Source organism: Erythrolamprus reginae, chromosome 4 (genome assembly GCF_031021105.1).
Source record: "Erythrolamprus reginae isolate rEryReg1 chromosome 4, rEryReg1.hap1, whole genome shotgun sequence".
In the NCBI taxonomy this organism is placed as follows: domain Eukaryota; kingdom Metazoa; phylum Chordata; class Lepidosauria; order Squamata; family Dipsadidae; genus Erythrolamprus; species Erythrolamprus reginae.
Genome location: NC_091953.1, coordinates 64,697,267 through 64,711,598, shown reverse-complemented (window position 1 = coordinate 64,711,598; position 14,332 = coordinate 64,697,267). Strand labels below are relative to the sequence as shown.

Below are 14,332 nucleotides of genomic sequence, written 5' to 3'. Positions count from 1 at the left end.
CCCTCTGTGCATGCACAGAACACTTTGCACATGCACAGAGAGTAAAAGAACCCAAATGGCAGTATCCAGGCAGGTAGCAAGAGCCTCGTGCTCCCTTTGCGACCAGCTCGCCGACAACCAATAGGTACAACCGAACTGGGAGCATTTCACCCCTAGTTTTGCTGCTGTCAACTATAAGTTCAGAGTTCCAAATTTTTTCCTCTATCTTTGTCCATTCAACCCAAAAGAAAAATTTCTGGTTTCATCTTTATCTTCACTTTAAGAATTTTCTGCATTAAGATATGAATCCTACTTCAATATATATTGGCTTTATCACATGTCTACCATAAATGGTGAAAGGTCCCTTCCTTATATTTACATTTCCAACATTCATTTGAAATACCTTTATATTTTCTAGAAAATTGCCTGGTGTTAAATACCAGTGACACATCATCTTATAAAAATTTCTTTAAAATTATAGTTAATTTTATAGTAAAACTATAAATAATGTATAGTTTAACTATAAATTACAGTATACCTAAAATTATAGTTAAAATAGTGTGAATTTTAAACCTTTTGCCAACGTATTTTCCCATTGTTTGATCATCACATTATATCCACAATTCCTTGCCCACTGAATCATACGTTTTACATATTCACTTTCCAAATTCAGTTTCAATAATGTTTTATAAACCTTAGCAATAACATGTTTATCACTACCATGCAATTCATTTTTAACAAAGTCAAATCCATAACTCTTATTACCTAATTTAAATCTTACTTTCAGCTGAGAGTAGATGGACCAGCAGTGGGTTGCTCCTGGTTCAGCCCAGTTCTGTGAACCAGTAGTGGAAGAGAAGGGAGGCTCCGTCCACCTGCCCAGGATGCTTCTACACACATGCGTAGAAGTGTTGCAACCATGCATGAGTGCATGTGTGAACTGGTAACAAAGGGTTTTGGAACCTACTACTGATGAGAAATATGATGGCAAACATGGCCTTCTCATTCTAATTCTTTCCTTGACTTGAGTCACTTGGGTCACCAGAATTGAAAGACATTATTTTACCATCAGTCCATCAGTCCAGCTTTGCCACTATTTCTTTTCTTTAAAAAAAGCTTCCTGGGCTTTGCTTCCGGGGAAGCAAAATACCTCGCCAAAATGCACGCGCACACGCATTCCTGTGACAATTAACTTTTCTTTATGTGACCAAACTATCTCAAAGTATTGATTTTGTAGCATTGTTCAGTTCTGTATTAGTTTACCTTCACTCAGTACCTCTTCATCGACTCTATTCTTCCTTGTTTTGCCCCATCCAATGCACATAAAAAAGATGTAAAGCCCACTTATGGCCACCATTTTGATGTTTTGGAGCCCATTTGAGGATGCCCCCGCTTTGGCCAGGTTTTAGACATAGCTATTTGTGCTTGTTTTGATAAACATTCATTCTTTGCAATAGATAGCATGCATACTACATACAACCTTTCTGTGATGATTTGCATTAGTATTTTTCTTAACTGTTTTCCCCATCTTTAGTAGTAGTTTAGTATTTAGTAGCAGTTTAGTAAACATTTTACTTTATCATTAAACTCTTTGGATGTGAGGTCTAGAAACATGAACTATAAATAAACAAATAAATAGAAACCTACTTTCCTCATTTCAGATATCTAGTTGAGGTCAATAGGCCTATACTATAATGGGAAAATTTGGCACTGCAATTTGATGAAAATACTAATTGTTTTTAATTGTATTTTGTTTCCAGAATGCTCCATCTAAAATTAATGGGATCCCAGAATCTGTCTCCTTCTTCTAGAGCTCCTGAAGAATTAAAATAAAGATATTTTTGAATCTATAGATTTATATATGTTCTCTTCTGTTAAAATAAATATTGGCCTTTGAAAACATGACAGCCGTATCTTAAAAATTACATCAAATATTTAAACACAAATGTGATTTTTTTTTCAGTCTACTGTTCTGTCAAATACAAGCCTTGAACTTTCATTTTTCATATTACTCTATGTTGTTTTGTTCTACAAATCCTTCGGTATTCCTAAAAATAAATATAATTAACACAGCAGTATTGTATTAACTACAAATATTCTAAATTACTGATATTTGTTCCTCAAGCCTAGTGCATTATTTGGTGGGCATTACACTCTGAGCTTCGGCAGAGTAAAAAAGCTATTAAAGAAGCTACAGGAAGACATGCTTTTCCAACCTCCTTCCTTTTCCAGAAATATTTAGAGCAACCCATTAGTCTGGCAGCAATCATGTCAAGAATAGTGATGGCCGAACCGAACCCGGACAATTCGGGTCTGTACCGAATTTTGCAGTGTTCGGTATGACAAACACTAACACGAAATTTTTTCAAACTTCCGGCAAAGTTTGGGATCATGTTTGGCGTTCGGAGCTTTGACGTCACCGGCAGGTTGCTAAGGACGCCAAGGTGATCACCTTGGCGTCCTTAGCAACCTGCCGGTGACGTCAAAGCTCCGCCCCCAGAATCTCTTCATGGGAGGGATTCCCCGCTCGGGTTCGAATTCGGGTTCGGTTCGGGTTCGGCCGAATTTTGCATAAAGTTCGTCCGAACTTGCCGAACCCGAACACCGTTGGGTTCGCCCATCACTAGTCAAGAAACCTTGGCACCTTTTAATTATATGCATTTAAATTCCCAGAATTCCCAGCTAGTGTAAACATTTTTGTAAATTTGGGGAAATTCACAAATCTGGAACTTATCAAGTTTGAGAGATATGGTGAGTAAGACTAATGGAATTAACATGAGCTATTATTTTCTCTCTGAAATCCTGGTAATTATAATTTTATGAAAGATAGGAATCGCTAAGTATTGTCAATAACCTTAAAAAGTTGGCACAGTATAATATGGTTAAGAAAAAGGGCTTGTTAGAGGGGGTTGTAAAGATCTGTGAAGTGGTATATGTCTTTTTTGAGGCTTTTGTAGCAGAAGGCTATAGCATGTTCCCAATATTTTATTCCCAATCACTTTAGCTACATTTTCATTTAAAAAGCTCCCCTTGAAGTTTTATTAAACACAGTATAACCTAAATAAAAATGTACACATTTCATGTATTTTTTTAAAAATATATTTTTTTAAAAAATAAAAAGTATACAGTTCTAATCTCTTTCCTCCTCTGAAAATACAGAAATATTGAAGCAGAATACACTATAGAGAAATGTTATGAGGGAAATTTAATTTGAGCTTTAATTTCTAAGACTTAATTTCATTATTTATTGAAGATTGCAGCACCCTCTAGTGTACAAACCTGACTATATTCTAAAAAACTTCATAAACAGTAAACTATTGGATGGTTTAGAACAGTGGTCCTCAACCTTTCTAATGTCGTGACCCCTTAATAAAGCTCCTCATGTTGTGGTGACTCCCAATCATAAGCCTAGTGCCAATTCTCCCAACAGAGCTTTAAGCTGATTGGCAGGAAGGTCAGAGGGACACCCCCACTGTAAACGCGTGATTGGTCAGATTGTAAAAATATTTTCCAAAGCGCCAGGATAGAAGCTATAGTTCCTAACACCATGGGAAATTTGTCTTTTCTCATGGTCTTACGTGACCCCTGCAAAATGGTCATTCGACCCCCAAAGTGTTCCCGACCCATAGGTTGAGAACCACTGGTTTAGAACTCACATTTTGTTTTCATTGGTTTATATGCCTCATGAATTCTAAAGGAAGGAAGAGATAAGAAAAAAGGAAGAAATAAGAGGCAAAACAAGGAAGCAAAGGAAAAGACAAAAAAGAGAGAAAAAATTCTAAAGGGATCTGTATTTAATACTGGGATAAAGAAATTTTAAAAGCTGAAAACTGAAATCTCACTGAAACAGGGCAAAGGCAGCAGTTTGAAAATATCAATGCTTTTATTTAATTATTCATTTGTTGCATTATCATAAGGGTTATCCATTTTCAGAAAACGAGCTCTAACCTGGAAAATAATCCACATACAAATATTCTACAGGAAATCAACTATACAGTCAGAAATATACAAAGCATTTTGTTAGTTTATGCAAAATACAGAATTAGAATGCCCAACATCCTAAATCTTCTAATACATGAATCAAAGTACTAATAGTTCAATTAGTTATTATCATCAGAACTATAAAAGATAAACAAGCCACCTGGAAAAAAGACAATGTTTACAGTATCTACAACAGTGCAAATGTATGACAGCGCGCAAGCAGCAGCAGTCTCTAGAATGGCAAAACCAACAGGAGTTCAAAGTAATGCAGTGTGCATTACACAACCAAGACAGAATTGTTACTATACAGTAAATGCACTCTTTAGCACGCTGAAATTTTGAAATTACTTGCATTGACTTTTGCTTTTCTTTAAAAAAAAAACAAGAAAGGAAAACCACACATATGCATAAAGGTCTTAAATAAGTAAATAGGTTTTTAGGGTGACAACTCACCACAACTAGGAATCTACATTGCACAGAAGGTATAATTTAAAAACAAAAGATGTCAGAAATACTGTCACATTGATACTCACATTCAGATGATACCGTAATTCCTCTCTCACCATTAAAGATGCCTCAGATAATAATAATAATCCATTATATGTTTTTAAAATACAAGTAAGAAATTCTGTTGGGCTGTTTTTGGAGTAGGGATTTAGCAAAATTTCAGCATACATAAGCATGGAGCTCAGTAGAATATACTTCCTTAAAAAAGTAGGATATGTATAGCATGAAACTTAGAACATGCACATTAACTGAAAAGTTTCATGATCTCTATACATCATTGTTCTGATATTTCTGAAAATAGCAAGTTTCATGTAAAAATTCAAGAAACCAAAAGGCTATATTTGCATGACATGCTTATTAGAATAATAGTTTACCCTATTGATCCAATTATCTGGATTCATATAACACAGTGAATCATAATCTAGCTGCACAGACTGGAATTTCATGATGCATTAACCTAAGTTATGATTAGCTAATTAGTAGCTTAGTGTGTTGTATGAACTCATTGAGGGGGTTCCCCACTGATTTTTAGTTGGGTTCTAAGCCAAGCTCAGATATATGCAAATATAGATGCAATTAATAAATTTTATTGAGATGGACGAGGGACAAGATTCCTGCTTGTCTGTAACAATACCATTTTTGTCTTTTGTTTTCAGATGAAAACATAATGTAAAAGCCAGTAATACCATAGGGAGCAATCCTGAATCATTCCCTCCCCACAAGGCACCCCCAAAATGTGTGAAACAGATATGCCCACTACTCTAACTGAAAAGCAAGGGACCTGTTGTAATAGCTGTATATGACTTCCTAATAATGCTTGTCCGTTTGCAGATTCTCATCACATAATATCTTGAAGGTATTTTCAGGGATGTCAACAAGAAAAAAATGCTTATTTTTTAATATTAGACTCACTATATGTGAAATCATTTTTGTTTACTAATTTCTCACAGTAATTTCTTTCAGTTTCCACTGCTGAAAATAATTCATGTAGATTTACAATTTGTAACATAATTTTCTTAATTGTGGAGATATCATGCCAATTATAATTTTGGTTTAAGAATGGAACATCAGTATCGAGGACAGCTGTATTTTCAAACTTGATATATTAGACAATCCTGGCATGTTAATAAATTCTCTAATAATCTCTTAGAAACAAGTTAATCAAGTTAAACTGGCCAAGTTTAACTAACATCAACAGAACTTAAAGAGACTTAATGCGGATTGTTTTCTTTTTCAATAGAATTAGTAACTTATTAGTGACTTGATCCAATCAGAAAATGGAAATGATTACATTATCCAAAATGGATACATCACACTGGACATAAAAACAATTATTAAGGATGTCATATATAGTCCCAACATAAACCAGTTTCCTTCCACTTGTTTTATAACATGATGGAAGAATGTGGAGATGGCCAACTCAAAGGTTTATAACCATTGCAAATTGATTAGATGGTGGATATTATTTGAAAAACCCATCACTTGACCTCCTCCACTTTTCCGTAATCTAGTGGCCTTCAGAGAATGCATTGCAAAATTATCAAGTCTCTTATTCTCTTTGGCCCATGTTTCCTGTAACAAAATATTGTTATATTTAGATATATCTTCCATAAATGATTTATCTCTGCATTTGCAGTAACAACCTGAAAAGATGTTCAATTCCTGTGAATGCTTTACTTGTCAATTAGCAGATATACCAGAGGATTTTTTTGGAAATAACTTCTTGTGTGACTCTTCCGAATCTGGTGGTAAACCATCAGAAGTCATCTACTGATTTTGAGGCCAATTATCCTCCAAAATGTATGAGAAATGTTTTCTTGTTGAAGGTACGTAATTACATTCTTGGAGGTTGTGTGTGCTAATCACAAATGTTGTTACATATCTGTTAATTTACAAAGTAAGTTCTTAATATTTTTTAAGTACAAACCTACAAGTACCTAATTAATGGTGCAGATTTGAATCCTGTGATACGTATGGACTACGTTGCATGCTAATTAAAAGAAAACTCTCTGTTTTTATTTTTTACTCTAAAGTTAAGACTAGAACACTGGGATTATGGGGAGAGAACTTTGGCTTTGCTAATGAATACAATCCTAATTACTTGATTGTTTTCCAGCAATATAAACTATGCACTTCAGAAACATATGCTAGTCTAGAAGAACTGTGGAAAGGACAAATCTTATAAAATATTGATAAAACAAATTTATCTTCAAATTTATAGCCTTGTTTTTTGTTTCTATTTAAATAGTTAACTCTGGAGATCTGGCATGGGTGATTTAGAATCCATTCAACAGCAGCCTCTGGTGGAAACAGACATTTGATCTGGTTTCTGAACATATAACTTGAAATCTTGATTGGTTTCAAATTTTGTATTGAAAACAGCTTAATCAGTTTTTCTAATAAATCAACCCGAATCCACTGCACTGAGGTAGATAAGACTGGCCTAGAGTGCTAGCCTTTTTTCTATAATGTTAATTTTATCAAATAATGTTCTGAGACAAAGTGCTATGCACTGCTAGTATTTGAAATTAGGATGTAGGCACTTCTAGTAATCGACATCAGTTTACACATCTCAGTTGTCAAATTAGATGTCAAACTGGTAACAAAAACTGTTTAGATAAATTTGGTTGGAATACAGGAAAAAGTGAGTGAGGAAAAAATAAACTGTGAATGGGTTTGGAATCACCTAGCTTTGCTGGACTGTGAAAATAGCATGATTTGAATTTCAATCTGAGAAGGTTATAATTGATTAAAACAAAAAATAATAGGTTTTGTACATAGTATTATGCATATTGCTGGACAGGGCACATGCATTTCACTGAGACCTTTTAAACTAAGTTCTTAAGTATTCATCAAACCAAAAACCAAACTACAGGCAGTCCTTTCTCTTTTTAGAATATGTGTTATTATAAACACGCTGGAGTATTCAAATGAGCTTTGAGATTGGTTTCCATTTTGCTTTGTTTTGGGTTTTGCATTCACAGAAAATAGATAAAACAGGGAATGAGTATTTGATATTTCACAAAAAACTGAAACTGAAAAGACACTACAAAAACAGAATATTAGGAGAAAGGAGCTAGGTATGCATCTTGATTTTCAAATTCTTCTACTTCGTTCACTGTAATATGATATAATATTAAAAATTTGGTACATGAGACCAGCTCATATGATTAAAGCTCCAAAACTGGGTATTAAGGAGAAGCAATATCAGATTTCTCACTTCTTTATTTTTAAACATTTGGTTTAAAGAGCACCTTTTCATACAACTGGAAAAATGTGTAGACTATTGTGGGATTTCTTGTGGGAAAAACACTTGTAAGACGCAGCAAGAAGTGAGGACACTACATTTCCTGTTTTTCCCTTGTAATAAAAAGATAGACATTCTCATTCTAGTTGCCAGATCCACAACTACCTTAGAAAAAATACATTTTCCAGGAGAGGAAACTCTTGGGATCAGCAGTGGCATATTTCAAAACTGAAACAAGTTTCCATTATAGTTCTTCTAGGGGTCAGAAGACAACATGATTTGCAACTGAGCTTCGAAAACTCATCAGCCACAGCCAAAGAGCATCAGTCTAGAACTTCATGATACCACATTTGTTCTCTATCTCTCTGCTCGAATTTTGTATCTGAGAACAAAATAGGCGATGAGTCGTAATGAGATGAAGAAAATCCCAAGCACAATGAAGTCCAAATAAAGTTTAGCATTTTCTACATCCAATTCTTTGAGGATAGCCTTTGACTTCTGAAAATGGCAAGTGTCATCTTTGTCACAATGGAGATCTTCTCGATCCAAACCATAAATGGAAAGAATGACCCCTTCAAATCCATACCTATGGGGAGGAATCATTTGCAAGGTCAATCTCAAGCAAGCACAGATTGGCATAATTTATAGCAATAGAATTATCAGCAGAAATGTATAGCAACAGCATTAATATTGATTAATATTTTATATTTTGGTTCTGCTGAACACTCAAGGCAGTTAATAATAAATAGAAACATAGAAACATAGAAACATAGAAGACTGACGGCAGGAAAAGACCTCATGGTCCATCTAGTCTGCCCTTATACTATTTCCTGTGTTTTATCTTAGGATGGATATATGTTTATCCCAGGCATGTTTAAATTCAGTTACTGTGGATTTACCAACCACATCTGCTGGAAGTTTGTTCCAAGGATCTACTACTCTTTCAGTGAAATAATATTTCCTCACGTTGCTTTTGATCTTTCCCCCAACTAACTTCAGATTGTGTCCCCTTGTTCTTGTGTTCACTTTCCTATTAAAAACACTTCCCTCCTGAACCTTATTTAACCCTTTAACATATTTAAGTGTTTCGATCATGTCCCCCCTTTTCCTTCTGTCCTCCAGACTATACAGATTGAGTTCATTAAGTCTTTCCTGATACGTTTTATGCTTAAGACCTTCCACCATTCTTGTAGCCCATCTTTGGGCTACAAGAATGGTGGAAGGTCTTAAGCATAAAATGAAATAAAGACTATAATCAGATATTGGAAACATACAATTAAATTAATGCAAAAATGTTATTATTATTTTTTTAAAAACCCTCTCCAATTAAAAATACAGGTGTTGTCTCTTTTTTTACCCCTCATGGCCATGGACCCAAAGCAGTTCAGAAACTTTGTGCTAATCCAAGCTTTGAACTCAGGCTGCACAACTCAGGTCCAATTTCAGATATCCAGCAGATCAAACTGGCTTACTCATATGTATAGAGCTTTCCTGCATGTTCATCTTTGCACAGCATGTCTATCTGTGTTTATATGCAAATACAAATACCAAGAATAGTTAAAGATGAAAATAGCTAGTTCTGTTCCAATAAAGTTCCAAGAGAAATAAAGTTCCAAGGGAATGGTCTAAAAAGATAGAGCCTTTGCAGAGTTAGTTTTAAAAAACAAGAAGCACCCTTCAAATGTACCTGACATAAGAGATGTAGGACAGCCACTGGAGATAAGCAGGAATGGTATCAAAACTGACAAAGAAGCCTGAGAAGAGAAGAACTGGGATTGCTGTAACAGGACCAATAAATGTTGCCACCTTAAAAAACAAAACAAATATTTTTTTAAAATTAATGAATCAAACTTTTATAAAAATCATTGGCTTAAAAAAAACCCTGTTTTAGTGACATATGGCATGGACTACAAAAAACATAATGAGTACAATACATCATTCCCAAAACTTTGGCTGTGCTGGCTGGAAACAGTGGAATTGGAAATCCCAAGCCCCTTGGAGGACATCAGGTTGAGCCAGGCACACCAAAGAAAGATATACAGAAGATCACATAAAGCAGGAGAGACCTGAAGTGAGGTGGATGCTGCTCCAATCAGAAGTCCAAGGGACTGAGCCACAAGTGATGTCATGGTCCCCAGTGCTGCAAACAGGACAAATCGCAGAGCATCAGAGGGCTGTGCTGTCATCCAGTACACAATACTGCAGTAAGCCACAGGAAACATAATCTGTAGTAGACAAATAACAGAATATGGTGCTCTTTTAAGTCAAAAGTAAAGAAGGAGTTATATCCCTATTTAACATCAAGAAAATAAAATGAAAGAGAGAGATGGATCTTTGTCTTTATGAGCTGAAAGATATGTTTAGTTGCTGTATCTATCAATTCACATGAGAAGTCAGATATTATAATACTTTTCCTACTTCTTATCAGATGAGTCATGTCCTATCAGGATTTTTCCAGAATAGAGTTCTAGTTTATGAAATGGTTGGCACATAGATGTAGATGGGGATCAGTGGAACAACTTCAGAAGCAGAAACCAGCCTTGTGAAAAAGTACAGCTACTTTGAAAATTTGAAGAGGGTTTTCTTTGCCCAGGCACATAGAATGAAACATATTATTTTAAATGCTTGGTACATGCCTAAAGTTTTTATTAATTTATTTATTTAGTTAGTTTATATGTAGTTTATATACTTTCTGGTTTGGTGCTGCAACCCAACAGGACTGACACAGACTTCAGAGGATAATCAGAACTGCAGAAAAAACAATTGCTGCCAACCTGCCTTCCATTGAGGACCTGTATACTGCACGAGTCAAAAAGAGGGCGGGGAAAATATTTACTGACCCCTCACATCCTGGACACAAATTGTTTCAACTCCTACCCTCAAAACGTCACTACAGAGCACTGCACACCAAGACAACTAGACACAAGAACAGTTTTTTTTCCGAACGCCATCACTCTACTAAACAAATAATTCCCTCAACACTGTCAGACTTTTTACTAAATCTACAATTCTATTCTACTACTTTTTCTCATCATTCCTTTCACCCATTTCCTCCCATGTTGACTGTATGACTGTAACTTGTTGCTTATATCCTAAGATTTTTATTAATATTGCTTCTTCATTGCTTATTTGACCCCTATGACAATCATTAAGTGTTGTACCACATGATTCTTGACAAATGTATCTTTTTCTTTTATGTACACTGAGAGCATATGCACCAAGACAAATTCCTTGTGTGTCCAATCACACTTGGCCAATAAAAATTATATTCTATTCTATTCTATTAGTTTCTTTCCCTGAAAAGGCAACTCTGGACAGCTTACAGATTTAACCTAATTGCAACTTAAATATAGCTGGTTTATATTTCCCCTCAACATTTGCCAGTGAAATACTGGAAACTGATAGATGAGACTGAAATAGTCGGAGGCAGGAGTCGGCAATCAAGTCTTTATTAGAAGTCAACACAACAGAACAGATCAGGAACGAGCCATAACAAATGCCGGTGTTTATATACTAACGCCGGCTGAGGTAACAACCAATCGGGTGAGAGAGCTTTTGCCTCCCTTGCACCCGACGACGAACTAACCAATCACAACAACCTGTAATACTAAGCCTTCCTTCGCTTAGTCTCTGGGCAGGACATAATAGAGACCATCCAACTGTGACTTAAATTTCATTTCTTGGCATAATTCTAAAATGTGATTTGGGCATTCCATTTCTCAGTGTATAATAAAAAGAAAACATTTACAACTGGTTGTATACCATATAGCAGTGATAGAGAATGTATGGCACGTGTGCCGCAGGTGGCATGCAGAACCATATCTGAGGGTACATGAGCAGCTGATTTTCAGTTCACTCTTCCCAGGCTTCAGGAACCCTCCTGAAACCTGGGGATGACAAAAAAAATGGCCCAGCGGGCCCACTGGAAGTTCAGAAACGATTCACCAGTTGGGCTGTTTTTCACTGTCCCAAGGCTTCAGGAGTCTGGAGGCTTTAGTGAGGCGTGTGCGCATGTGCAGGAGGCAGTGTGGGGGTTGTGCACATGCACAGGGGAAGGCATGGGTGTGGGCATGCATACTAGCACATGCAAACACATCCTTTTGGTGCCCGAGCCAAAAGAGGTTCACCACCACTGCCATGTAGCATATATTTTGGAACTATAAAAGAACTTGTAGCAGTATTAATTCATATCCCTGATAAAATGACATATTGCATTTTGCAAACCTCATAAGAAAGTTTCATTTGATTACTACTGTTATCTATCGTCCCGTCCTAAAATAATGATGAGGTGCAGAGAGAGGTTTACCTGAAAAGGGACATCAGCCATAGTTTTAGCCAAGTAATAAGCCTTCAAACTGTACCAATAATTCAGATGTTCTCTAAGAAACACTCCCATCTCTAGAGGAACTATATAGGGAAACAAAAACGGCACTTGAAGTACGTAAAATCAAAAGCAATTCTAGAAATTAATGCCATAAATGATAGTTTTCCATTCCACAAAAAGTAGGAGGAAAAGCTATTTTGTCTTGTCATACTTAACCTCTCCTTCATTTGAAAAAGTATGATTTGAATGTGCTTATTCATTAATACATTTTATAGAAAAGACATGAAAGTTTTATTCAAATGAATATGTAATTCTGAAAAATAGATAGATCTCCACAATTAGCTTTTTTCAAATGCAATTCTTTCCCTAATATATTATGTAGGGAAATTCAGTTTCTGGAGATTTTTTTTATTTTATTTTGCGCACACATAAAATGTGCACTTCCATCGCAATGTGAACCAGTGGGGATGATAAGTAGAACCCACCCCTGGTTTGAAGGTGATTGTTCAGAAATATACCAGTGTGCATACAAAATAATTCTAAGTTGCTTTTACTGATCCCTCTGCATTTGATTCCATTGACAGGCATTGATTATGGGAGAAACCAGCTAGAGCAGATATAAATAAGCACCTTCTTAAACTAATGATTGATTACATCTAGAATAAGAACAAGCCCACAAGGGTTCTTCCTAGATTCTATGTTATTGGAAAGAGGAGTTAAACAGGGCTGTTTACTTGCTCCCTTCTGTCCCAAAGGTACTTTTTCAGGAGGCATCTGGACTTTTTCTTTCTTTTGAATATATTTCACTCAAAAGAAAAAACAAAAGTCCAGTTGCCTTCTGAAAAAAGCACCTTTTTCCCCTTCTCCCTTTCTATTTAACTTGTATATTAATGATAGTCTTCGGAGAGGGGTGGCATACAAATCTAATAAATTGAATTGAATTGAATTGAATATTACAATGGTCATGAAGTCACAAAGTATTTTCTCCCTTTTATTTAATGGATAGAAAATGCCACTATAAATGTATGCTGACGACTTGTCTTTTATTCCCTGTATTGAAACTGGTTTTAGCAGATTACTGACCTGCCTTGTTGTGAAAGGGAGACCCCAACCCAAGTTCTTCTGTTAATTTTTTTAATTGTTTTGGTAGATAGAGCTATCTTTCATTAACTAAGCTGGGCAAGAGTAGCTGGGTTGTGTGAAAATGAGGAGTTATCTGACACCACCCTCCAGTGGAAGAACAAGGAAACACATATGGGAAATAGAAACATTTGAATGATCAATTGATAATCCCAGGTTCAGTAATACTTAAAGACTTGATGTTTCAAGTACCAATCACTTTCCTGAACTTACACCATGTTGCAAAAATGGCAAATACTGCCCAGCCTCACTGATGAAAACCTGTAAAACTCAGTTCTGGAACCACATTTTTTCCTGCCAACCTTTAGATTGGAGGAAAGTGGATGCATATATGCCATTTCCTGGGATCACCTGCCACATACTCCATGGAAAAGATATATTGGCTTGGGCAAACACAGACAAGTCATGACCTTAATTTAAGAAAGTGGACTGGAAGACATTGGGGTAGACATTCTTTCTCAGACCAACTCACCTCACAGGGTTATTATTGTGGGGAGAATAGATGGCAGGTGTATTAGACATCTTCACTGCCTTGAGGCATATATAAGGCAGAAAATGATGATAAGGGTGATGATAATGTATGCACCACTGTAAGTTCTATACAGCCTTTTTTCTATGAACCCAAAGTGCTGCTCAGTCTTCATATGTGTATGCATGTATGCATAAAACAACTACATGGAGTTTTGCTAGTATTACTGAAACCATCTAATAAGTGGTTTATCAAACTATTAGCATATTGATATGCTTCCACCCTTCCACCACTGGTACCATCTGAGCAGTTGGACCATTTAGGTCCCACAGAGTTGGTCTTCTCCGGGTCCCGTCGACTAAACAATGTTGTCTGGCAGGACCCAGGGGAAGAGCCTTCTCTGTGGCGGCTCTGATCCTCTGGAATCAGCTCCCTCCAGAGATTAGAACTGCCCCTACCCTCCTTACCTTTCGTAAACTCCTTAAAACCCACCTCTGTCGTCAAGCATGGGGGAACTGAGACATCTCCCCCTGCCTATGTAGTTTTTGTGCATGATATGACTGTATGTATGTTTTTTATATTGGGGTTCCTTGCTTTTAGATTTTTAAATGCACAATTGTTATTTTAGATTCCAATTATTAGATTTGTCATTATATATTGTTTTTATCAATGTTGTGAGCCGCCC

General features: G+C 36.1%; 1 protein-coding gene across 4 annotated transcripts in view; it reads right to left on the bottom strand.

Moving 5' to 3' along the window:
• Nucleotides 1-3,843: 3,843 nt before the first annotated feature.
• ABCG1 (ATP binding cassette subfamily G member 1) overlaps nucleotides 3,844-14,332 on the bottom strand; it is a 66,821-nt gene continuing 56,332 nt past the window's right edge. For all 4 annotated transcript variants that reach the window (XM_070750455.1, XM_070750456.1, XM_070750457.1 and 1 more), the window contains 4 exons: nucleotides 12,021-12,121; nucleotides 9,781-9,939; nucleotides 9,402-9,520; nucleotides 3,844-8,300 (listed from right to left, as the gene is read on the bottom strand). In XM_070750455.1, the coding sequence (XP_070606556.1) occupies nucleotides 8,072-8,300; nucleotides 9,402-9,520; nucleotides 9,781-9,939; nucleotides 12,021-12,121 (608 nt within the window). In that variant the 3' untranslated portion in view covers nucleotides 3,844-8,071. The remainder of the gene's footprint in view (nucleotides 8,301-9,401; nucleotides 9,521-9,780; nucleotides 9,940-12,020; nucleotides 12,122-14,332) is intronic.